The 25956-nt window shown below is 42.2% G+C and overlaps 1 protein-coding gene across 17 annotated transcripts in view; it reads left to right on the forward strand.

The window, feature by feature from the left end:
• Window positions 1-25642, forward strand: part of USP40 (ubiquitin specific peptidase 40) — a 91047-nt gene extending 65405 nt beyond the window's left edge. For 10 of the 17 annotated variants that reach the window (XM_060301708.1, XM_030868130.2, XM_060301709.1 and 7 more), the window contains 11 exons: window positions 2012-2048; window positions 3883-3947; window positions 6991-7065; window positions 9918-10044; window positions 12015-12160; window positions 13421-13539; window positions 18143-18208; window positions 20424-20634; window positions 20774-20869; window positions 22346-22440; window positions 23781-25642. In XM_060301708.1, coding sequence (XP_060157691.1) covers window positions 2012-2048; window positions 3883-3947; window positions 6991-7065; window positions 9918-10044; window positions 12015-12160; window positions 13421-13539; window positions 18143-18208; window positions 20424-20634; window positions 20774-20869; window positions 22346-22440; window positions 23781-23892 — 1149 coding nt within the window. In that variant the 3' untranslated portion in view covers window positions 23893-25642. The other 7 variants (XM_030868218.2, XM_060301714.1, XM_030868292.2 and 4 more) reach the window with 6 other exon arrangements.
• Window positions 25643-25956: the final 314 nt, after the last annotated feature.

A 25956-nucleotide genomic window follows, 5' to 3' on the forward strand; every position in this document is an offset into this window, starting at 1 on the left:
TCAGAACCAGTGTTTCAGGAAATCGTTCTGGTTCTACCATCAAGATTTATCTGGGATCTGATCATATCTTATTCCTTCCACTGCTGTCACCCCTTCACCTCTCATCTGGATTATTCCAGCAGCATCCTAACCGATCTCCTTCCTTCCAGCCTGACACCTCCCAGGGTGTGTTCTTACAAAGAAGTGGAGTAATCCTTTAAAGTGTAAGGTCAGTCAGTCCTCTTCACACAACCCTGCTCTGCTTTCCCATCTCACTCGGGGTGAGGGGGGGAGCCCCGAGTGACCTTGCAAGGCCCTGTGTGATCTGGCCCTTTGGTATTTTTAAAGAAAGAGTCTGACTATTACTCTCGCTCGCTCTACTCCAGCCGCGTTGGCCACTAGGCTGCTCCTCAAGCAGCCCTTTACACCGGCAGTTTCCTCTGTCTGGAACACAGTTAGGCTGAATGCTCAATTGCTTGTTTTTCTTAAATAATGGAGGCCTTTGAGACTGCAGTTTTCTTTGAATATGGCTTTGGTCCCATTCCCTGTTTTTTTTTTAATAAATTTATTTATTTTATTTACTATTTATTTTTGGCTGCGTTGGGTCTTCGTTGCTGCACGCGGGCTTTCTCTAGTCGCGGCGAACGGGCAACTCTTCGTTGCGGTGTGTGGGCTTCTCACTGCGGTGACTTCTCTTGTTGCACAGCATGGACTCTAGGCGCACGGGCTTCAGTAGTTGCAGCACGAGGGCTCAGTAGTTGTGCCTTGTGGGCTCTAGAGCACAGGCTCAGCAGTTGTGGCGCACGGGCTTAGTTGCTCCGCGGCATGTGGGATCTTCCCGGACCAGGGCTCGAACCCATGTCCCCTGCATGGGCAGGCGGATTCTGAACCACTGAGCCACCAGGGAAGCCCCCATTCCCTATTTTAACATACTCTGTTGTCATTGTCATCATTTTCTAAACAATCTTTAATTCTAGAGTCTCTTTTATTTTTAATCAGACAAGTGATTGTGGATTTAGTCTTATTTTTTAAACTTTGGGGGGACTAAAAATCCCCCTTGGTCACCACCCTATCCTTGTCGCTTCCCCAGAAGTCACTGTTGTCATTGGACAGTATAATCTTATCCACATCAGTAGAGTGTATCCTTCTGTACCTTTGCCGTGTGTGTACCAATGTGTGGGTATGTATGTACGTGTAGAAATAAGAGCTTGACTTGTATGGTTTTCTTTAAAATCATAAATGGGATCCCAGAACTTTGTTTCACTAAAATATTTTAAAGATCTTTTAAGACCAGTGAATATAAATCTCTTTTATCCTTTTAATTGTTTTAAGACCTCTCATAGTTCATTTAAATGTTGCCCTGTTAATGCAGGGATGTCTGGATTGTTGGCCGTTTTTCTCCTGATCCAAGCAGGGCAGCAGTGACCATCCTGTGTGCTGCTCCCTCTGCTCTGTTACAGTACAAAGGAAATTTTACATACTCCTTGGCCCGAAAGTTATTTAAGAATGTTTTTCCCCTCAAGAAGTTGGGAGTTTTTTTGTGACTATTTTTGTTTTGTTTAAACGTCTATTAATCGTGTCTCGTTTATTGAATTGTGCCATGAGCTCACAGTATGCATCGTTCTTCCCTCATGAGTTGACGTGTGACCAGTTGTTTCTTAGATGATAAATAAAAGCTAATCTCCTTCTCTAGGAGTCAGAGTTCTGTGAAATCAGCCTAATTAATCACATCTGGTCAAAAATACACTGTTAGTCCTCATAAGAAGGGAATCATACCGCAGTCCTGGAAGTGGATGAACTTTTAGATAGACCTGGTTGCGAACACTGGAAACTGGTTTTCCCTGCTGAGTCGGCGCCACGTAGCCCTTAAGAAGCGCTTACTTAATCACTGCATCGTGTGTATCTTTATCTATTTGAGAATTACTAAATATAATCAGACTCAGATAGGCCCAGGGTCAAAAAAGAGTGTTTCTCACAATACTGTAACTCAGATATAGAACAACTAATGAACATAGTTGTTTTTTTCTTACAGTGTTTAAAGGTAATGCTGGAGAAATCTGGCCTATCAGGTAAGTTACAGACCATGATGATACGTAAGTTTATCCACATCCTTTACTTATAATACATTTTCTATAAGCCTAATGAAAACTTCTCAAACTTCCTTTTTCTCCGGGGTTGTCAGTTATGCTTTACATTTGTATACGTACATAATTCTCCTGTTTCTTTTTTGCAGGCTAAAAGAAAACTAGTTGGAGGTTAGCCTAATTCTAAGGAAAGAGAGCCTAGATAGGGAACAAGAAAGGTACAAAAGAGATACAGTTAAGATACAGACCCTCTGGAATTTCCTAGATCTTTTGCTGAATTTCTTTTTTTAACCTCATGGATTCAGAATTTCAATGCATTGTGTTTCAGGCCAGTATTTCTGTATATAGATTAGGGAATGTAATATGAATGAAAAAAGTAAACCCAGGGTGTCCTGAAGTGGCTACCCAGGTGGACCCACGGAGCAAGCTTGAGGAAGCACCACACTGCTTTCATCAGAGTGAGTGCTTGCCATTCTCTCCACCAGAGTGGAAGCATGGGGCTCCGTTATCTGGCAGGGACGTTCACTTGCTCAACTTCTAGGAGTTTCTGTGCGATGCCTCAGGTCATCTCGACAGTAGTCCTCCCATGCAGGGATCATCCCCCGTTCCCACTTTCCAGATGCTGAAAATGGTTAAATGGCTTACCCAGTGTTCCAGAGCAAGTAGCTAAGTGGCTCTGATTTCAGAACTCTGATTTCTTTCTACCATGCTCTGCTATGAAGTAATGGTGTTCACTCTTAACTTACTTTCTTTTTTTAAACAAACTTAGATTAAGTTAAATATCGATATAAATCTTACTGCATTTAAAACTAGAACCGATGACAAAAGAGGGTCTACAAAGAACAGTATTGGGATTCAAAACCTGTGGCCTGTGCAGGATAAATGTGAGGTCTGTGTTTCTTTGCTCGTCTGTAGCTTCTTTCGGTGGGTGGGGGGAGTTGACTGTTAAAAAACATTGCTAGTTTTTTAACCATCAGGATTTTCAACTTTTGCTCGGTTCCCTCTCCCCGAAAAAAGTTCTCTCCCCATGTCGTGAGTATGTAGCAAGCATGCTGAAAAACTGAAATCTGATTAACCTTCGTAAATGTTCATTTGTACCAACTACATTGAAGCACTGTGCCGAAAGGACACGCTTTCGTTAGATCGCTGCTGACTAGATAGGACAGGTTTGCCGTACATGGTATCAGTTGCTGAGCGATGTTAGCGTGTGTTTTCGTCCAAGACAGTGAAATAAAACTCAATTTCATGATTTTAGGAGGGATTCTGTGCTTATGTATGTACATCTGTCTATGCTTAAAGTGTGATGTGGATGCGCTTGTGTACTTGTAAATAATAAAGGTGTAAGTAGATGTTGCATACTAGTACCAAGTCTTATTTTTATTTGCAAGTATACAGTTCTTGGTGGAATAGAGAGAAAATTAACCAAGTTGGGGCAATGACTTAATTTTTTTCAGGCCCTGGAAGAGATAATTTACTTTAAAAATTAGTTAATACTGGGCTTCCCTGGTGGCACAGTGGTTGAGAGTCCGCCTGCCGATGCAGGGGACGCGGGTTCGTGCCTCAGTCCGGGAAGATCCCACATGCCGCGGAGCGGCTGGGCCCGTGAGCCATGGCCGCTGAGCCTGCACGTCCGGAGCCTGTGCTCCGCAACGGGAGAGGCCACAGCAGTGAGAGGCCCGTGTACCGCAAAAAAAAATTAGTTAATACTTATTAGATGATATCCCATTTGATATTCATTTATCCAGAAGGGTCATTCCTGACAAACTCTTAAAACATATTATTCTGAATTCTTTTTCATCTGATTTTGATTCCTTCGTAGGAGACGCATGGCATTTACGGAAAATGGATTGGTGCTATGAAGCTGGGGAAGCTTTATGGGAAGAAGTAAGATTATTTCTGTACATTTCATTTGTAAAGTGATTGTGCTTATTTTGTATTTTCATAAGGACACCACCCTACTCATGTGAATAAATTCTAGAGAAAGCTTTACTTTTTTTTTAGGATATACAAATCCATATGGGGGTCTACTTTTTCCTTACTGCAGTTTTTTCACAGAGTCAGAGGGGAAGTTTCAGCTAAGTGGGAACATATCTAACATCTGTATTGAGCCCTCTTTTGATAAGAGAATATGTCTCTAGTAGTAGTTCTTCATTAACAGGCAGAGAACTACAGAGAACAAAAGACATTTGTACCAGTGAAAGAATTTGAAGATACACTCTGAATTTTGAAACCTGAATATGTTAATCTGAGAGTTTCTCTGTAAGTTAATGATGGCAGAATTCATCTTACCAATCAGTCACTTAGGCTCTGATTCAAACTGCATCTCTAAATCCGGCCCAGACTCTTAGGGTAGACTTAGGAGCAGTGTTATCACAGGGTGTTTGGAATCTGGTTAATCTTATTTTAAAAAATTTTTATTGAAGTGTAGTTGATTTACAATGTTGTGTTAGTTTCAGGTGTACAGCACAGATTCAGTTAAATGTATATATTCTATTTTAGATTCTTTTCCATTATAGATTATTATAAGATATTGAGTATAGTTTCCTGTGCTGTACAGTAGGTCCTTATTGGTTATCTCTTTTATATATAGTGGTGTGTATATGTTAATCCCAAACTCCTGATTTATCCCTCCCCCCCTTTCCCCTTTGGTAAATAAGTTTGTTTCTATGTCTGTGAGTCTGTTTCTGTTTTGTAAATAAGTTCATTTGTATCATTTTTTTAGATTCCACATGTAAGTGATATATGATATTTGTCTTTCTTTGACTTACTTCACTTAGTATGACAATCTCTAGGTCCATCTGTGTTACTGCAAATGGCATTATTTCTTTTTTTTAAATGGTTGAGTAATATTCCACTGTATATATATATCACATCTTCTTTATCTATTCATCTGTCAGTGGACATTGAGGTTGTTTCCATGTCTTGGCTGTTGTATATCGTGCCACTGTGAACATTGTGGTGTATGTATGTTTTCAAATTAGCGTTTTCTCCAGTTATATGCCCAGGAGTGGGACCACTGGATCATATGGTAGCTCTATTTTTAGTTTTTTAAGGAACCTCCATAGTGTTCTCCATAGTGGCTGCACCAATCTACATTCCCACCAACAGTGCAAGAGGGTTCCCTTTTCTCTACACCCTCTCCAGCATTTATTATTTTTTATTTTTTTAATAAATTTATTTATTTATTTTTGGCTGCATTGGGTCTTTATTGATGCACAGGCTTTCTCTAGTTGCAGCGAGCGGGGGCTGCTCTTCATTGTAGTGTGCAGGCTTCTCATTGCAGTGGCTTCTCTTGTTGCAGAGCACAGGCTCGAGGCATGTGGGCTTCAGTAGTTGTGGCACTCAGGCTCAGTAGTTGTGGCTCACGGGCTCTAGAGCGCAGGCTCAGTAGTTGTGGCGCATGGGCTTAGTTGCTCCGCGGCATGTGGGATCTTCCCGGACCAGGGATTGAACCTGTGTCCCCTGCATTGGCAGGCAGATTCTTAACCACAGTGCCACCAGGGAAGTCCCTCTACTATTTATTACTTACAGACTTTTTGATGATGGCCATTCTGACTGGTGTGAGGTGATACCTCACTGCAGTTTTGATTTGCATTTCTCTGATAATTAGTGATGTGAGCATCTTTTCATGTTGGTTAATCATCTTATTGTTGCTCCAAGTAGCATCAAACCTCACAGTCCAAATCCATGGCCTCAGAAGTACAGCCAGAATAAAGCTTTGTGAGAAAGCTTACACAATTGTGCTCACTCCCCTTTCCCCCAATCTTTATCCGCCTGCTTTCTGTTCAGTGAGACACTGGCATTGAACATCAACAGAGGTTGATCTAAAGCAGGGCCTTCCGGGAAACAGTCCTTGCTGTGTAACAGTCAGGGACAATACAGAGAGGCTCCTCTTGGGTCCTGGCCAGGAATTTGACTGCCTGGAGTAAAAAGTGAACCTCAAAGAATCTTCAGGATATACAGTTTGGATGTCAAAAGAGTGTATCTAGTCAAATGGTTTCCTTATTTTCTCCTCTTATTAATTCCCGAATCAGTATCAAACAGTTCATCTAAAAGCAAACTCATTACCCTCAGAACTAGCTCCGCTTCCCAGATTTGCTTCTTGTCTTTCCCATCCTGATCCTTTTCCGCCTGAAATGTGGCTTACGCTACTTACCTTACATCCGTCATATTTGGTCTCAGCCTTCAATCAGTTTTTCCACTCCTTCTTGACCATTCCCACTGCCGGCCTCCTGGTTCAAGCCCTGTTTTTTTGTGGTTTTTTGCCTCTTACCTAATTTACTACAAATGGTTTCCTGAGCCCATGTGTTCCCCACTTCAGTATGTCACAAGTGTGGCAGCTTAGATTGATCTTTAAAAACCCCTTCGCAGAAATCTTGAGTGGCTTTTTTAAAGCAACTGAAAACTCTTTTTCTTCTGTTCCGCATCCCTTTGACCTGTGACCACCTCTCCAACCCAGTTTTCTTTCCGTTACTCTCCAGCAGATACCTCCCATTCTAGTTAATCTGGTCTCTTAGCTCTTCCCCAGCACAAGTCATACTGACTCTTGACTTAACCTGGACTTTGCCGTGTTCTTCTTTCCCTGAGAAATTCCTTCTTGTTTCCTCTGGCTTTCCCAAATCCAGCCCATCTTTTGGGCTTAACTAAAATTTTATCTTCTGTAGATTAATCTGTCATTTCTTACCTCATCCATCTCCCTTCCTTTAATCTTTTACAGTTCATAATTATACAGTTTTAATACATAATGATATACTTTTTTATGGTTTTAGCTTATTTCTATCTCTTCAATATCTGCTTCGTTATTCATTTACTTATTTCTTGAAAGGGTAATAGAGGCATAGGGTTTTTTTAAAAAGATCGAATGGTCTCTTTCTTCCTTTCAGAAGTCATAAGTGACAAAAAAGATTTTCACTTTCTGTATTCCCAGGATGCAGCACTGAAAGAGCTTATGCTCTCTTCTGGAGACACTTTGCTTTTAATTGAAGGAAAACTTCCTCCTCTGGTAAGATTTTGCTCCTGAATAGACATTTTGTAAATAACAGTTACTGTTTTATGATTGCAAGGATGATATGTTCTCATTGTGTGAAACTGGGGAAATACAATCATAAAGAGAATAGAGTACTTACCCAAAATCCTACCAATCAGACAGCTACCATATTTTACATCTTTATATATTTTCTTCCTATAAAGTCAAATTGTATGTACAATTTTATTTCCTACTTTTTATATTTTACTTTTTAACCTGACCATAAAATCCAGAAACAATCATTATATCCAATATATGACTTACCACAGTTTTATTCACCTATATCCCTGTTGTTTGGATTTTAGCTTGTTTAAAATTTTTTGTTCTTATAAACAGTAATAAATATAAATCCTTCTTAAGACAATTCTAAAGATGGAATTAACAAGCCAAATTGTTTTCCCAAAGAGTCGTACCAAGTTTACAGTCCTAATGTGTGTCTGTGAGAGGGCTCACACCACTGCTCTTCCATAGACACTGTGTATTACCACTTGGAAAAGCCATTACTTATTAGTTTGTTTTTGTTTTAATGTGGACACATGTAAAGATGAAAATGACCCAGAATTCCAGCATTCAGATAATCATTTGCTTATGATTAGAAAACTCAGACAGTGTAGAAGCCTATAAAATGATAAACAGAAGTTTCTCCCATATCTTTCTCTCCAGAAAGAGCCACAGTAAACTTATTTTTCCTTGTGTATCCTTCCAAGAAAAAAATTATGCCTGTTTGTATGCTGAGTGTAAATATGTGTGTATCCTTTTCAAAGTTTACATAAAGGGGGTCATATTCTATGCACTGTTTTATACCTTTCGTTTTTTGTTTGTTTTTATTCATTTAATATAGCTTGAGGATCTCACATCAGCACATACAGACCTACCTTATTCTTTTTCATGACTTCATAGAATTCTGTTGTATTTTACACTGTGCTCTTTAAAGTTAATTTTTGAATTGATAATATTCATGATACAAAATTCAAAGTGTATAAAAAGCTGGGCCAGGAAAAGTATCCCCCATCCCTCCTGTCCCCCTGCCACTTGGGGTCCTCCCTCCACAGGCAGCCAGCTTCCTCTGTATCCTTCCAGAGGCACGTGCTTATTAAATTTAATGCACACACACACGTATGTATGTGTATATACATATTTTTATTTACACAAATGATTATAAGCTTGACACCCTATTCTGCACCTAGCTTTTTTCATTACCCCCATATACATGCCACATCAGTACCCATGAAGTTATCTCGTTCCATTTGACGTATATGGAGGTACCGTGATTTATTTTTTAACCAATCTCTTTTCAAAGAATATTTAGGTTGTATCCAGTCTTTTGTCGATACAAATAACACTGCCAAAAATATCATTTATTTGCCATTTTGCACATATGTATCTACAGGATATTCCTAGAATTGAAATCGCTTTGTCAAAAAAGTTATGGCCTACCGTAATATAACTAGTCTTCTGAAGAGGGACCTTGAGGTTGTTTCATGGTTTTTGCTACCATAAACAATTTACAGTGAATATCTTTGTATGCATGGGCTAGTATATCAGAAGGTAAAATCCTAACCATGGAATGGCTGGGTCAGAGGGCTTGGGCATTTAAAATTTTGACAGCACCAAATCACCATCCAGAGACTTTGCAGCAGTTCCTACTCCTGGAACCAACATATAGGAGCTCAGGTTTACTTTCAGTTTCACCACTGTAGAATATTATTAGACTTTCTGGTTTTTGACAGGTGAAAAAAAATGGGAGTTTTTCCTCTGATTTACATTTATATATTTACTGCATGGAAGTTGAGTATTAATCTTCACCAATTTGATAAACAGAAAAATATTCTCATTTTAATATGCATTTCCTGAAATACATATTTAAAATACTTTACATGTTTTTTTTTCACATTCTCATCTTCTGTTGTTGGAAATTGCGCACTGTAATAGCAACTGATCTTTCATTGAGTAAATCTGTTCAAGTTCTTTACCCACTCAAAAAAGGGGTGGGGAAGAACCAGTTAAATTAATAAAACTGAAATTACAGAATGTGTTTAAGGAGTTGAGTTTATTTCATGTAGTTGGTATATAGGAATGCACCTTAGATCAATAGGTTGTTGGATCTCTATAAAGTTCCTTTAGAAACTTTTTTAAATAAAAACTGCATGTAACTGGTGCATTGTGCTATGGTGCTCTTACAATGCCTGAAAACATTTATATAGTTTGTTCTGTCAAATGTTTTGTTAGTTTGTTTATACTTTTCACTTACTGTAGCTACTAAGATATAGAACAGGAACTTCCCTGGTGATACAGTGAATAAGACTCCGTGCTCCCAGTGCAGGGGGCCCGGGTTTGATCCCTGGTCAGGGAACTAGATCCCACATGCATGCTGCAGCTAAGAGTTTGCATGCCACAACTAAGGAGCCGTGGAGCCACAACTAAGGAGCCAACGAGCCAAAACTAAGACCCAGTGCAACGAAATTTAAAAAAAAAGAAGATATAGAACATTGGTCCCAGTCATCCTAAAGACTGACTTTTATGATTTTAAACTTTGATTGTAAAAACAGTAAGCAAGTATAATACATGACAGTTAATACATACATCTTAAGGAAAAATAAATTCAGGAACATATTCTATATCAAGATGTTTCTTTCTGGGAATTCCCTGGTGGTCCAGTGGTTAGGACTCCTTGCTTTCACTGCCGAGGGCACAGGTTCTATCCCTGGTCAGGGAACTAAGATCCCACAAGATGCTTGGCATGGCCAAAAAAAAAAGTTTCTTTCTGTGGAAGTAGAAGTTGACTTAATCTGTGTGCATCACAACAGTTGGAAATCTCCATTCCTCAGGGTTTCCTGAAGGTGCCCATCTGGTGGTACCAGCCACGGGGTCCATTGCATCACTGGAAGAGTCATCAGGACCAGACTAACTGTACCTTTTCTCAAGGCGGGGTCTGGAGAGCTAATTCCATCCAAGGTGAGAACACAACAGAATTATAGCAGCCAGTGTGTCATAAAGAAAAGTAAAATGATTGCTTCTGCTGAGAGGCAACTGAAATACGTATTTTTAAAATATAAGGTTGAAAATCAAAATCTATTCCATAATTCATAGTATAATAATAATACTATCCTATTTTTATACAGTGGTTTGTAACCTCTATAAAATACCATCTTTTTTTTTTTTGGCTTTACCTTTCATTTGCCATCTGTTATTTTTATTATCATTATTATTATAGCAATATATTACATTTTTTCAAGGAATTGTTATATAATATCACCTCTCAAGTGCCTCATGGCAGTAGGAATAGCGGCCCCAGTTATTGTAACAGACTAAGACATTGATGCTTTAGTCGCTTCCAGCGTCTTCACTGCAGCCCCAAGGGGCGGAGAGGCAGGGTTGGAGTCCGGACCCCACGCAGCTCCTGTTCTTTCTGCTGCCGCCACCCAGGAGCTCCTTCAAGGGGGTTCCAGCTCACTGACTTCTGAGAAGACTCACAGACAGGGTATAAACATTGTTTCACTCTGTCTAAGTTTCTTCTCCACAGGCAGAATTCAGCACACACGTCATGATGAGCAAAGGCAGGGAGTTTGAATTGCCATTGTAAAAAGTGGGTTTCCACTTCATTATAAGAAGACACAAGTTAATCTCCTTTGTAACTGTAGATAAAGAGAATATATTTTTAGTAGGACCAAGTTCTTATATTTTTTTCCTTTTATCATGCTTAATTATCTAGCTTTTTTAATGCCTTGAAGTATTATATACTTACATTTCTTTTTATCTTTCAAAATTCAGTACTGAAACTAACATAAATGATCTCCTTACTTTTTGAAGTTAGGATTATATGTATAGAGCAATAAAATACTTCATGTTGAATTAGCTATGAAATTGGCATTAAGTTATTTTTTGTTTGAGTTATATTAGACATGTTAAACAATTCTAAAAATGATTTTGTGATAGAATAATAGTTACAACTTAAAAAGCGGTGTGTTTCTCCATGAAAGTAAAGAAAACAGTTCATTTTTTTGGTAGTCCTTCTGTATCACAACATACGGCAAATATTTTTATTTCTGAGAATGTCCTAAAAGTGTCTTTCAGGTAGTACCAGCTTACAGCATCCTTAGACACAAGAAGAACCACTCATGAAGAGAGCTTTTTTACTTAATTTACTTAATTAATTTCCTATTACGTATTAGCAGTATGCCCAGCAGTAAGCAAAGACATTTAACTAAAGCAAAAATGAGTCAAATTACTGATTTCAAATTTAGTTATCAACTTTTATATCCAGAGTTTTATATGAGAGCATTTTGTTTTCCCCTTTTTAAAACTAATGTAGAAAGGCCTTCTTATTGTCAAGAATTCTTTCAGTCAGTAAACATTTATTGGACATTTATTGTGTGGCACCCACCATTCCTGGCACTGGAGAGACAAACAAGATAGATGACCTGTTCTCTCTTGAAAATCATATTCTGTAGGGGAGACAGGTTAGGTTAAAATATATATATGTAAAAAAACACATGTATACACACAAATAAGAAAACAGACAGACAAAAGAGTAACAAGTTGGGACAAGTGTTATGAGAGAGAAACAGGTTAAATAAAAGATGAGAGCAGGGCAGAGTATCCAACCAGCAGAGTCCTCTTTGAGGAAGGAGAGGGTGTGGGAAAGAGCATTCCAGGTAGACAGCCCAAGTGTAAAATTCCTCAAAGCCATTCTAGTGAGAAGACCTGGTGCTGTGCCCACAGCGTGCTCCCTGGCTGCCCATCTACTGGGCCCTGCTTCCTCCCCGTGAAGTCCTGAGGGGCTGACCCGAGGAATTCAGATTCTGAGTTGCTTGGATGGAATTGTACTAAGCCCGTCTGCAGTATCAAAACGTGGCCTGTATTTCAGAAATCAGAGCTAAGTACGTCTAAAGCTCCTGTCAAACATCTTGCTCTGTCCTTTGTAGATGCTCCCAGTGACGCGCATGCAGAAGTTTCCCTCCGCTACTTGGGAGACGTGGAAATCTCAGAAGATGCTACGTTGGGGGAGCTGAAGTCTCAGGTCAGCCTTCCTCCTGCAGCGCGTACCTTACTGGGGATCTGGCTGCTTCCAGTGAGATATTAATATATTCTTCTATTTCCTCTTCCCTCAATTACAGTCTGTTCTGATAGGGCATGTGTCATATGCCATGTTCAGTGGTGAGTACCCAACAGGCCACACACACGTATTGCTCAGACAGCTCCCTGGGTTTGCTTCTGCCAGTTGCCTGTGGCTTTCATTTATCCCCTCTCTGACAGGCATGCTGTGCTTTCATTTGAAATCTCCTCAGTGACTTGCAGCTTATGTTTATTTTGATTTTTTAGGGAAACATTTGTTGGAACATTTGTAAAGCATTCACTTTACTCCTTTATTTACATTGTTTTTGTGTCATTGTGATTCATGTGTTAAATGTTGTTAGTAAAAGCTGTGTGGTCAGTTGCCCAGGAGGTCAGAATATCAGCTTTATGTTAAACTAGATAATGTATTGTTTTCCTGGACATTAATACTCACAGACACAGTGTTCTGTCCAAATGGAAAGGCCGGGTTGAATACAACACACAATGCTTAAGAAGCATCTTATTCTCATGGGATTAAAATGAACATCCCTTCTTGCTCTTAAAGGAAACAGTGTAGGTGCATGTAAGGTGAATATCAGTCATTGATTGACTTCTGTGTGTCCTCAATATCTGAAATACCTTCCACAAAAAAACAAATGGTCTTATTCTAAAAAGAACAAGTAGAAAGAGACTTTTTTTCTTATATTAGATTAAAAGATACAAAATTGCTGTTTCTAGATTTAAAACGGATGAATATTGGCCATTTTATATACTACAGCCTAAGTATATAAATAGTTATCCACCCCTACAGAATTAGTCCAGCGGTTTGGGCCTAGCGTTTGGATCCAGAGATTCTGAAATATTTCAAAATCAGAAGTTATTTCCATGGCAGAGGAAACTTTGTTGAATTATATGAGCACAGATGGAAGTTGAAGATGAGTCCTTGCTTTTATTAGAGAGGCCTCTGCTCTTGAGTTATATAGTCATATGGAAATTAATTGTAAAGTTTCATTTTCTAAAACATAATCATTGAAAAGGAGCTTTTGGCTCAGATTTAGAAACAGAAAAATCTCTCAGGCTGATTTCAGTAGAGAGGAATGCAAAAATTACTCAGGGTTAATTTCATTTAAACGATATTCCTGTGGATTTTTTGGGTAGATATTATCATTACCTAAGATACTCTTTCCCTTAAATGTCATTGTGTAGCGCTTCATTTCTTTTTCCTAAAGCAGTCTGTTTTTAAGAGTGCTTTTTCCAATGTCTGTTTCTTTTCTAGGCCATGACCTTGCCCTCCTTCTCGGAGTTTTCCATCCCATCGCCCGCCTTCCTTAGAGCCTGGACGGTGGAAAGTAGGCGCCCCGGCAGGCTCTTACGAGTCCACTATCAGCGGCTCAGGTAGGGTTCTCAGTGAACACTCCACAACAGCCCGTTCTAGGTCATTCCACATTTGTCATGTTGATGATACTTTTTATCATAAATTAAACTCTGAGACAACTTCAGTGTCTCATATTAAGTATAAATGTAGTTTCATCTGTTTTTACTATGGTCCAGAGACTGTGAACAAAATTTTGATTGTTTTTTCCCCCCAGCTTTATTGAGATATAATTGCCATATAACACTGTATAAATTTAAGGTGTACAACCTATTGATTTGACAGACGTATAATGCAGAATGATTACCACCGTAGCATTAGCGAACAGCCTCCATCACATCATATAATCGCCATTTCCTTTTTGTGAGAACATTTAAGATCTACTTTCTTATTAGCAACTTTCAAGTATATAATTCAGTGTTATAAGATGAATATGTTCTGGGGATGTCATGTACAGCATGTTGATTATAGTTTATAACTGGAAGTATGTACCCTTTGACCAACATCTCCCCTTTTCAGCCAGTCCCAGTCCCTGGTAACCACCATTCTAGTCCCTGTTTCTATTAGTTCAGCTTTTTTAGATTCCACATATAAGTGATATCGTACAGCAGTTGTCTTATCTCACTTAGCATAATGCCCTCAGTGTCCATCCATGTTGTCTCAAACAACAGGATGTCCTTCTTTCTTATGACTGAATGATATTCCTTTGTGTGTGTGTGAGTGTGTGTACACATACATACATATACCACATCTTTATCCATTCATTGGTTAACAGACACTAGGTTTTTCCATATCTTGCCTACTGTGCATAATGCTGCAACGAATATGGGAGTGCAGATAATCTCTTTGAGATCCTGTTTTCATTTCCTTTGGTGAGGTACCCAGAAGTGGGATTGCTGGATCATATGGTAGTTCTATTTTTAATTTTTTGAGTAACCTCCATACTGTTTTTCCATAGTGGCTGAACCAATTTACATTCCCACCAGCATTGAACAAGGGCTCCCTTTCCTCCACATCCTCAAAAACACTTGCTATCTCTTGTCTTTTTGATGATAAGCATTCTAACAGGTGTGAGATGATACCTCATTGTGGTTTCAATTTGCATTTCCCTGATGATTAATGATGTTGAGTACCTTTTCATGTACCTGTTGGCCATTAGTATGTCTTCTTTAAAAAAAAAAAAGTCTGTTCACGCCCTCTGCCATTTTTAAATCAGATGGTTTGCTTTTTGCTATTGAGTTGTATGAGTTCTCTATATATTTTGTTTTTTGTTGTTTTTTTTTGCGGTACGCGGGCCTCTCACTGTTGTGGCCTCTCCCGTTGCGGAGCACAGGCTCCGGACGCGCAGGCTCAGCGGCCATGGCTCACGGGCCCAGCCGCTCCGTGGCATGTGGGATCTTCCCGGTCTGGGGCACGAACCCGTGTCCCCTGCATTGGCAGGTGGACTCTCAACCACTGCGCCACCAGGGAAGCCCTCTATATACTTTGAATATTAACTCCTTAGATTTGCAAATACTTTCTGCTGCTTCATAGGTTGCCTTTTCATTTTGTTGATGGTTTCTTTTGCTGTGCAGAAGCTTTTTATTTTGATGTAGTCCCACTTGTTTATTTTTGCTTTTATTGCTTTTGCTTTTGGTGTCAAATCCAGAAAATCATTGCCAAGGCTGATGTCAAGGAGCTTACTCCTCTGTCTTCTTCTAGGAGTTTTACAATTTCAGGTCTTAACGTTCAAATCTTTTAATCTATTTTAAGTTGATTTTTGCATAAGGTGTAAGATAGGGGTCTAGTTTCATTCCTTTGCATGAGACTGTCCAGTTCCCCCCAGCACCACTTATTGAAGAGACTCTATTCCTCATTGTGTGTTCTTGGCTCCTGTGTCATAAATTAATTGACGATATATGCATGCGTTTATTTCTGGGCTCTCTATTGTGTTCTTTTTTTTTCCTTTGGCCATGCTGTGTGGCATGTGGGATGTTAGTTCCCTGACCAGGGATCGAACCCATGCCCCCTGCAGTGGAAGTGAGTGAGGAGTCTTAACCACTGGACCACCAGGGAAGTCCCTCTTTTGGGTTCCACTGATGTATGTGTCTGTGTTTATGCCGGTACTATACCGTTTTACTATAGCTTTATAGTATAGTTTGAAATGAGGGAGCATGATGCCATCAGCTTTCTTCTTCTTTTTTTTTGTTTTAATTTATTTTTATTTATTTTTTGGCTGCGCTGGGTCTGTTGCTTCACGCGGGCTTTCTCTAGTTGCGGCGAGCGGGGGCTACTCTTCGTTGCGGTGCGCGGGCTTTTCATTGAGGTGGCTTCTCTTGTTGCAGAGCACAGGCTCTAGGTGCGCAGGCTTCAGTAGTTGTGACTCATGGGCTGTAGAGCGCAGGCTCAGTAGTTGTGGCGCACGGGCTTAGTTGCTCTGCGGCACGTGGGATCTTCCCAGACCAGGGCTCAAACCCGTGTCCCTTGCATTGGCAGGCGGATTCTTTTTGGGTTTTTTTACATCTTTATTGGAGTATAATTGCTTCACGATGGTGTGTTAGTTTCTGCTTTATAACAAAGTAAGTCAGTTTATACATATACATATGTTCCCGTATCTCTTCCCTCTTGCGTCTCCCTCCCACCCTCCCTATCCCACCCCTCCAGGCAGTCACAAAGCACCAAGCTGATCTCCCTGTGCTATGTGGCTGCTTCCCACTAGCTATCTACCTTAACGTTTGGTAGTGTATATATGTCCATGGGCAGGCGGATTCTTAACCACTGCGCCACGAGGGAAGCCCTGTTCTTCTTTCTTAAGAAAAGATTGCTTTGGCTATTCAGGGTCTTTTGTGGGTCTATACCAATTTTAGAACTGTTTTTTCTGTTTCTAATTGAAAAATGCTTTTGATATTTTGATAAGGATTGCACTGAATTTGTAGATTGTTTTGGGTAGTATGGACATTTTAACAATGTTCTCCCAATCCATGACGATGGAATAGCTTTCCATTTATTTGAATCTTCAGTTTCTTTCATTAGTGTCTTACAGTTTTCAGTATACAGATTTTTTACCTCTTTGGTTAAATTTATTCCGAAGTAGTTTATTCTTTTTGATGCTGTTGGAAATGGGATTGTTTTCTTAATTTCTCTTTCTGATAATTTACTGTCGGTATATAAAATGCAGCTGATATTTATATATTGATTTTGTATCCCACAACTTTACTGAATTCATTTATTAGTTTTAACAGATTTTTGGTGGAGTCTTTAGAGTTTTTTATAAATATCATCATGTAATCTGCAGATGGAGACAACTTTACTTCATCCTTTCCAGTCTGGATGCCTTTTATTTTTTCTTCTTGTCTAATTGCTCTGACTAGTACTTCCACCAATGTGTTGCATATGAGTGGCAAGAGTGGGCATCCTTGTCTTATTCCTGATCTCAGAGGAAAAGATTTCAGCTTTTCACCATTGAGTATGATACTAGCCATGGGCTTTTCATATATGGCCTTTATTGCGTTGAGGTACATTCCCTCTATATCCAGTTTGTTGAGAATTTTTAACATGAAAGAATGTCAAATGCTTTTTCTGCATCTGTTGAGACGATCATATGATTTTCTTCCTTCATTCTGTTAACGTGGTTGTATCACACCAATTGATTTGCGAATGTTCAACCATCTTTGCATCCCTTGCAGAAATCCCACTTGATCATGGTGTATGATCCTTTTAACGTACTGTTGAATTTGGTTTGCTAATATTTCTTTGAGAATTTTTGCATTTATGTTCATCAAGGATATTGGCCTTTAATTTTCTTATCTTATAGTGTCCTTGTCTGGTTTTGATATCAAGGTAATGCTGGCCTCATAAAATGAGTTTGGAAGTGTTCCCTCCTGTTCTGTTTTTTTTTTTTGGAAGAGTTTGGGAAAGATTGGTATTAATTCTGCTTTTGGTAGAATACATCAGTAAAGCCATCTGGTCCTCAACTTTTTTTTGTTAGGAGGTTTTTGATTACTGATTCAATCTTTTTTTTTCCTTAATAAATTTATTTTATTTATTTATTTTTGGTTGCGTTGCGTCTTTGTTGCTGTGCGCAGGCTTTCTCTAGTTGCGGCGAGTGGGGGCTACTCTTCGTTGCAGCGTGCGGGCTTCTCATTGCGGTGGCTTCTCGTTGCAGAGCACAGGCTCTAGGTGCGCAGGCTTCAGTAGTTGCAGCACGTGGGCTCAGTAATTGTGGCTTGCAGTCTCTAGAGCGCAGGCTCAGTAGTTGTGGCTCACGGGCTTAGTTGCTCCGCAGCATGTGGGATCTTCCCGGACCAGGGCTTGAACCCGTGTCCCCCGCATTGGCAGGTGGATTCTTAACCACTGTGCCACCAGGGAAGCCCCCAGTTCAATCTTCTTACTCATAATTAGTCTGTTCAGAATTTCTGTTTCTTTATGATTCAGTCTTGGTAAGTTGTATGTTTCTAGGAATTTATCCATTTCTTCTGCATTGTCCAGTTTTTTGGTGTATAAGTGTTCATGGTAGTCTCTTAAATTTTGAGTGTTCTTATATGGTATAATATTTCACTTAAGAATACTTGAAATTGGTTAAGAAAAAAACTTTGAAAAAATTAAGTGATATGTCATTCAATATTATTTTGTTTCATTTGTTATCAGGGAATATAAATTGGGACAGAGAACTGAGATCTGCTTAGAGCCCCTTCAGAAAGAAGAAAACCTGGGGTAAGATGTCCTACTACACATACAAAATTATACACTTGTCTGATCCCAATGGATAGTTTTACTATTGATTAAGGTGTTACATTTTTTAAGTGTTTTTTTCACTGCTTCTAAGGAGTCTGGCAACTTAAAACAGATTGTGTTCTAGAAATGTGTTTGTATGTCTGGTGTCTAGATCTTAGAACTCATTTTTCCATAAAAACAGAATTTTTCAGTAAGTCCCAATGCATGTTGAACCCATAATGATCTTGAAGTATAAGCAAGATGCTCATCCCAAGCTCTTACCAGTGCCTGCAGACAGTCTGTTGTCAAACCAATTGATAGTAACACCTGACATGCTGCCCCTTGTCCTACTTTTTTCATCCTAATATCACCTGACATACACTTATTGAATTATCAATTATTATCCATCTCCCACTACTAGATTGTAAGTTTTGTGAGGGCAAGCACTTCATTTTTTGGTCACTGCTGCCTCCCCAATACCTAGGACAGTGCCTTTGTCATAGTCAGTAATTATTTATGGAATAAAGAAGCACCCCAAAGTTGTCCACGTTCAAACCTACCTATTCTTTTTTTCATTATAGGACATTCTTTTATAAGACATTTTTGTCAGTAACACCAAATATTAAGATTCTTTTACCTGATGTGACACGATGATTCTTGTTGTCCTCCTGTTGTGTAACAACTCTACTCTTTCAACCGTGTGACCTTCATTTTATCCCACTGTTTTATAAAAATGCATTCTTAATGCAAATTGTATTACTAGGAGTAGTTTCCTGGAGGGGAATTTCTGGATCAAATGGTATGGACATTTTAAACCTCTTATTTGTTAAATTCCTTTCCAGGTAAGTTATACCATTATGTTTCCACAAGCTGTGTTTCTAAGTATTTATTTCACCTCACCATCAAACCATCATTGAATGTTGTCATTGTTTAAATGTTTGCTAAATTGATAAATGAAAAATGGTTATCTTGTCTCATCTAGTAAGATTAGGGTGTTTGTTGAAAGGCTTGTAAACCATTTGTATTTTGTGAGTGAGTGAATTGTTTCATATATTTTCCCTGTTTTATTTGGGGTCTTAGAAAAAAGTCTAATTTGTGTGAGCTTTCTATAATATAGATTATATTACATAATATAAACGGACCCTCTGTCATGTTTGTCGTGAGCAGTGTCCTTTTGAAGACCATGCTATGCACTTCCTCAGCCCCCTTCCCCGCTTCTGTCCTTGACTGACCTCCGGAGCACTCTTGCCCCCGCTCAGCGAGGACCCTGGCTCCTCGTGGTCTTCACCCAGACTCTGTCACCTCCTTGGCAGCTCCTGCATCTACACTGACCACAGTTTGTATGCTCTGGGACCTCAGCTCTGCTCACTGACCTCAGCAACACCTACACCCTCTCAAAAATTCCTTCTTGACCACAGTCCCCCGCTTTCAGTCCAATCTCCTAATTCACTGGGCCCTCGCTCTCCCTGCGTTGCCTGTTTCCTCCAATTGTGTTACCCTTTCTTTTGATAAAAACACTAGTATAATAGAAATACAGCATTAAAATCGTTCATTGTCTCACCATCCTTAAAGTTTTCATTTCTCCTCTCCACCTTCCAGTTCTTATCTGTAGCTTTTATTTCACATCCTATCTAAAACAGTCTCCATACGTCTAAATTTCTTTCCAACCTTTCTGAATGTTTCTCCTCTTTCTCTTCCTTCAAGGACCTCGTATCTGTGCTCATCTCCTGCAAAGGTTTCCTTTGCTCTTACAACTACACCCATCATCTTCTCTCCCTAACTCTGAGCCCTCCGTTTCTTCTCCCTGGCTAAGTTTTCTGCCAGCTTCACAGATTCTGGTTCTGAAATCAGTGTTTCCTAGGAAGTCGCCATAGCGGGAAACCCCTCTTCCCCTTCATCACCGGGATAGCCCTGCCGGCCCTTTCAGCTCTGTCTCCAGTCCTCTTCCCTGCATGCCCCACTGAGGAACTTCTTCCTCTGCCTTCAGCCTTGCCTGCTGCCTCCCCAGGGACCCTGCTGTGGACTCAGAATGGGAGCTCACCTCCATTCTGGGTCAGGACTGAAGGAAATCAAAGTAAAGGTTTCCCACTAGCATTCAGGGTTTAAGGAAAATCTCTCCTTATAAAAAAACTCAGAAGAGTCAGAGGAGAAGCTATGTGGTTATTGCGTGTTTCCCATTTTGTTGTAAATCTGACGTGACTGTTTTCTGATGCAGCCCCCAGCATGTGCTGCTGAGGACACAGATGCGCCTCCCTGGCAAGAGGGCATATGCCTTGCCCGTGGACTTGGTGTGGGACACTGCCCGAGGCTGGACGGCCGGCTCCCTGAGGCACCGAGTGGCCGATTTCTATTCTCTTCCTGTGGAGAAAATTGAAATTGCCAAATACCTTCCTGAAAAGTTTGAGTGGCTTCCAGTACCTAGCTGGGTAAAGCTGTGGGGCTCCCTCAGGGAAATCGGGCCTCACTGGCATAGTGAATAATTAACTGCAGTTTTCCACAGACAGGGAATTTAGTAAGAATTTGAGATTGAGTTTTCTTTATTCAAGATACTTAATTTTTCTGTAGAACCAGCAAATTACCAAGAGGAAAAAGAAGAAAAAGCAAGATAATTTGCAGGGGGCGCCTTATCACTTGAAAGATGGAGATACTATTGGCATTAAGGTACGTTTTTAACAGTAAACTTAGCACTTTGACAAAACACCAGAATCAAATGATTTTATAGACAAGTTTTATCAAATCTTCAAGGCATAGATAATCCCATTTAATATAAATTGTTTCAAATAGCGGGGGGAAAAAAGAGGGAAAGCAGACAACTCATTTTTAAATAAATAAATAAATAAATTTTATTCACGGGCTCTAGAGCGCAGCCTCAGTAGTTGTGGCACACGGGCTTAAGCTTTGCGGCATATGGGATCTTCCTGGACCAGGGATCGAACCGTGTCCCCTGCATTGTCAGGCGGGTTCTTAACCACTGCACCACTAGGGAAGCCCCCAGAGAACTCATTTTATGAGGCCAGTAGAACCTCAATACCAAAAGCTTAATTTTGGGTCTGACTTGAATGAAAATGCTGTGAAGTTTTATCACTAAGTGTGTTGCTGTAGGCTTTATGTAGGTACCTGTATTAGGTTAAGACATTTCCTTCCATTCTTAGTTTACTCTAAGTTCTTTTTTTTAAATCATGAATGAGCACTGGATTATTTTTTTTTTTTGCGGTACGCGGGCCTCTCACTGTTGTGGCCTCTCCCATCGCGGAGCACAGGCTCCGGACGCGCAGGCCCAGCGGCCATGGCTCACGGGCCTAGCTGCTCCGCGGCATGTGGGATCTTCCTGGACCGGGGCACAAACCCACGTCCCCTGCATCGGCAGGTGGACTCTCAGCCACTGCGCCACCAGGGAAGCCCTGGATTTTTAAATATTAAATTTTTTTAAATGTTAAATTTTATTCTGTGCTTTTTCTGCATCTGTTTAATTAGCTATATCGTTTTTCTTCTTCAATGTGGTAATGTAGTGTTATTACATAAACATGTTCGCAACACCGAGCCATCCTTGCATTCCTTGGACAAACCTACTTTGTTGTCATATAATAACATTTTTTGTATTAAGGGTGAATGATTTAAATCCTTAATTTAAGAATTAATAATTTATTAATATTAAATTATTTATATTAAGGAATAAGTATTCCCTTAATCACCACTTCTGTTCAACATTGTACTAAAGAATGGGACCAATGTAATATGACCTTCCGCCCAACGAAGAAAAGCAAATAAATAAACAAAAATTGAAAGGTAAAAGAATTCTAAAAGGAAAATACAAAACTGTTCTTAGTTTTTCTACAGTCAAACCATCAGCTCTGTTTAAGAGAGTTAAAAAGGTTGTAAGATTGGGCTTCCCTGGTGGCGCAGTGGTTGAGAGTCCGCCTGCTGATGCAGGGGACACGGGTTCGCGCCCCGGTCCGGGAAGATCCCACATGCCGCGGAGCGGCTGGGCCCGTGAGTCATGGCCGCTGAGCCTGCGTGTCCGGAGCCTGTGCTCCGCAATGGGAGAGGCCACAACAGTGAGAGGCCCGCATAACGCAAAAAAAACGTAGACTAAAAAGATGTCTGAAAACATTGCTCATTAATTATTTTGAAATGCAGAATCTCCTGGTTGAAGATGATGATGATTTCAGTACAGTCAGAGATGACATTGGAAGAGAAAAACAGAAAGCGTTTGCTCTGGGGAGAAAGAAGCGGTAAGTTAGGGTCCTCACCTACGTGACAGATTCCACCGCGACCTCCAGGCGCTGGCGCGCCTGCTCTCGCTGGAAAGCTCCTGACTGAGGCATGGAAAGAAACAGCAGAGCCCTCCTCCCTGCCTGCGCTTGCCCACCTTCTCTCCATCACCCCTAGAGTGGCTTCCTGGGGACCGTGCAGGAGGAACCTGGGCGCAGCTCACTGCGAGGAGGAGGCCCCTCCCCGAGCTCCGGGTCTCGTTCTCCCTCTGCCGGGGCCCTGTTCCTGCAGTCGGCCTCCCCCATCCCTGGGTCTCTTCCTTCAGACACCTGCCCTGGCTTGTCTAGGGTTCGCGCTTCCTGACCCTGCTGCAGCTGTGTCCTCCTGCTGTCACCTCCGTCACTCTCCACCCCGTCTGTCCCCTCCAGGCAGCCAGCCAGGTTGCTCACCCAGCCAACCCTCCCCTTGGAGGGAGCTCCCTCCCCATCCATCTTCCTCGCTCTGCTCTGCCCGAGTCGTCACCTTGGGTGGGCTCGCTCCTTCCTCTTCTGTACACAGCCCAGCTCTCTCCTGGCCTCCAGACCACAGACACCTATCAGAATCTACTGGAACCTTCCACCAGTGCTGATACTTCAACCTCCACGTGCCTGGGCCTGGCTCCCACCACCGTGGTCTGCATAGTCACCCCTCGCAGGCCACACCAGGGGTGTGGGTGGTCGTCCTGATCTGTCCCCACTTCCAGTCTCCTGAGGTCTTGTGTCCTGTCCCCGTCCTCATTGCTTCTGGCTTGGTGGCCTCTCCTCTTGGCAGTAGCCTTTGAACCAGGCTGCCTGCCTGGCCCAGCCCCTGCTCACCTCAGCCTTCCTCTCCTCCCACCTTCCACAGCTTGGGTACCAAGTGTCAGGCGTTGTGACGGCAGCAAGAAGACATGCCCTCCGCCTGGCATGCAGGACAGGGAAGCGAGGGCTGGGGTGGAGGCGGTGTCCCCCAGGTGTGTGACCCTGTAACCATGTGCGGAGCTGGGCGTTTCAGACGTGAGCATCTGTGAAGGTCACGCTTGGATTGGGAAGGTGAAGCAGGAAAGACTGCACTGCTCTGAGACACCTTCCCTCAGCCGCTGGGAAAAGCCCCGAGGCTGGACCCCTCTGCGGGGAGGGCGTGGGAATGCGCCCCGGGGAGGGGTACTCCGAGGCCCCTGAGGGAGCAGTGCGGAATAGCTGCCCAAACTGCCACCGTGCGTCTCTGCGGCCCGCCCTGACTTGACCCTGAAAGTTGGAATGAGATGTGGAGTCACTCCTCGACCTGGTGGGCCCCTTGGCGTCTGGGATGTGACCCCGTGACGGCCTCTGTGTCCCCGCAGCCAGGAAGCCCTTCGTGTGCGGAGCAGCGACGTCCCCTCTGGTGCAGAGATGCCTCCCCGCCCCCGTGGACCAGAAGCTTCTCTCTCCATCCACGTCGGGAGCTTCAGATAGCACAGGGCCTACACTCCTGCTGCAGGTCCTGGCCCGTTTCCTGGTTTCTGCCCGGTGTGGACACGGACTCAGAGCCCTGCTTTGTCATGAGCGAAGAGGGCGCTTGTCACCCGCTCCGTGGCGCGTCCCCCCAGGCTGGCACGGACCTGGCTGCACCACAGGTGCCAACCAGCCGACACCCTCGCGCCAACACTTGAGCCCCGCCACCATCTTTATACAAAAATTGACTAGTTTTGCATTAACTGCAGGCATGGGTGACGTGCCACGTGGCTCATCCCTACACACCTGTCTCTAAAGTACACCTGCCCCACTCTCTCTCTCTCACGCTGTTCAGGTATCTGTGGCCGCCCAGGCTCTGACAGCTCGGCTCACAGCGATGGGCTGGCCAGGCTCACGCTGTGACATAAACAGGAGTCTGTTTTCTGGTCCCCAAACGGCACGTTTCCCCTTTGGTCTGAGTTAGAAGTGGTTCTGAAGCGTTAGTTACCTCTCTTTCCGGGATGAGACCGACGGGGCATCCTCTGAGGTCGGGTGCCGCTGGGGAGGGGGCAGCATGAGCTGGCGTCCGACCCGCGCTGTCTGTGGTCAGAACATTCTCGCCGGGGCCGCCTCCTTCTGGGAGCCTGACGGGGAGGCAGGGTCGTGGCCGACAAGCCTGGGAAGGGCTGAGGGGGCAGTCCTGAGGAGCCTCGATTAAAATGGGAAAAAGAAAATGTGAACCAAGAGTCTTCTTAATGCGGCATAGCTGGCTCTCCCATTTAAAAGATGTAAGTGGTATTTATGACAGCTACGTCGCGTCTGTGTTACTGAGCTGAGTGATTTTGGACACTGGGGTGACTCACTTTCTCAAGCTAACTCAGTCAGAAGCAGGAAAAACAAATTCTTTACTTTCTTATACCTCAGTGATGCTTTATAGCGACTCTCTTGCTAGGGATGGTTATCTTCTTGATTTCACAGTGTTTCATCAGCCTTTTTACCACTGATGATATTAAAATAGCTCTTAAATGTAAGGGATGGAAAGGAAATGACGCGTGGGCTAGGCCTCCGCCTGCACCACCGGCCTAAGGAATTGCGTGAACGTTGCTGCGCCCGTGCTGCTCTTCCGCAGAGCTTGCCGCTGAGTGGCACGAATGCCCTGCCCTTCCTTCCTCTGTCCTCCCTCCTTCCAAACAGTGTCAACACCACCACTAGAAACTCTGGTCTCTGTGTGTGCGTCTGAAATTGTTGGCTCGCGAATTACGTACTAATTTGTATTGAAGCAGTCGTGTTTTAAGAAGTTGGGCTTTGGCGAGTGCTTCTGGCCTCAAACACTAACTCTGTCTCAGGAGACGCGCACGTGGGGTCCAGACTCTCCAGACGCACCTGGCGGGCAGTGACGAGGCCAAAGTGTAAGCTCCCTGACTGCCCCTCTGTGTAGAGGCTCTTCTGTCCCTTTTCCCGTAACTGACAGGGCTCCTTGGTGTGCCCCTTCATTCCACTGTAATAAAACATTAATGTTCTAACTGAAAAGCCTTGCTTCTGAGAAGCCGGCGGCCTTGCTGGGCATCACCTACCACGACAGGCAGGGGTCGAGGTGCTGCATGGTGTCCACGGTGAGCGGCCGGGGCCTCGGGTGGTCTCTGCTTGTCGGCTTGCTCCCCTCCTTCCTTCCTTCCTTCCTTCCTTCCAGTTTGTGGATGGAGTGGGGCTCCAGGGAGAGAGCTGTAAGAGTTTGTTAAAGAAAAAATAAACTGTTCAATTTGTAACCTCCCGTCTCTGTGCGCTGACTGCTTCATGTTGTCCTGGCCTTTTTCCCAAGAGAACTACAGATGCTAAGTCGCTGGGGTTTATGTTTAGAAATACCACTTCAGTACTGCTGTAAAAATAACAGAACTGTGTTTTGGTTTTAAATAAACTCAGACTCGTGGTAATAATTGTATTTGAAGAAACTGGAAGTGGTCTGGTTCTCTTTTCCTTCTAGGAAAATAGAACTGGCAGGGGTGCTTGTGTTTCAGAAAACATATTTACTCAAATGTGACACTTTCCTGGCAAAAAGGGGAGGCGGGGCCCAAGAAGTCCCTGATA

This window comes from Globicephala melas, chromosome 7, assembly GCF_963455315.2.
Source record: "Globicephala melas chromosome 7, mGloMel1.2, whole genome shotgun sequence".
Taxonomy (NCBI): Eukaryota; Metazoa; Chordata; class Mammalia; order Artiodactyla; family Delphinidae; genus Globicephala; species Globicephala melas.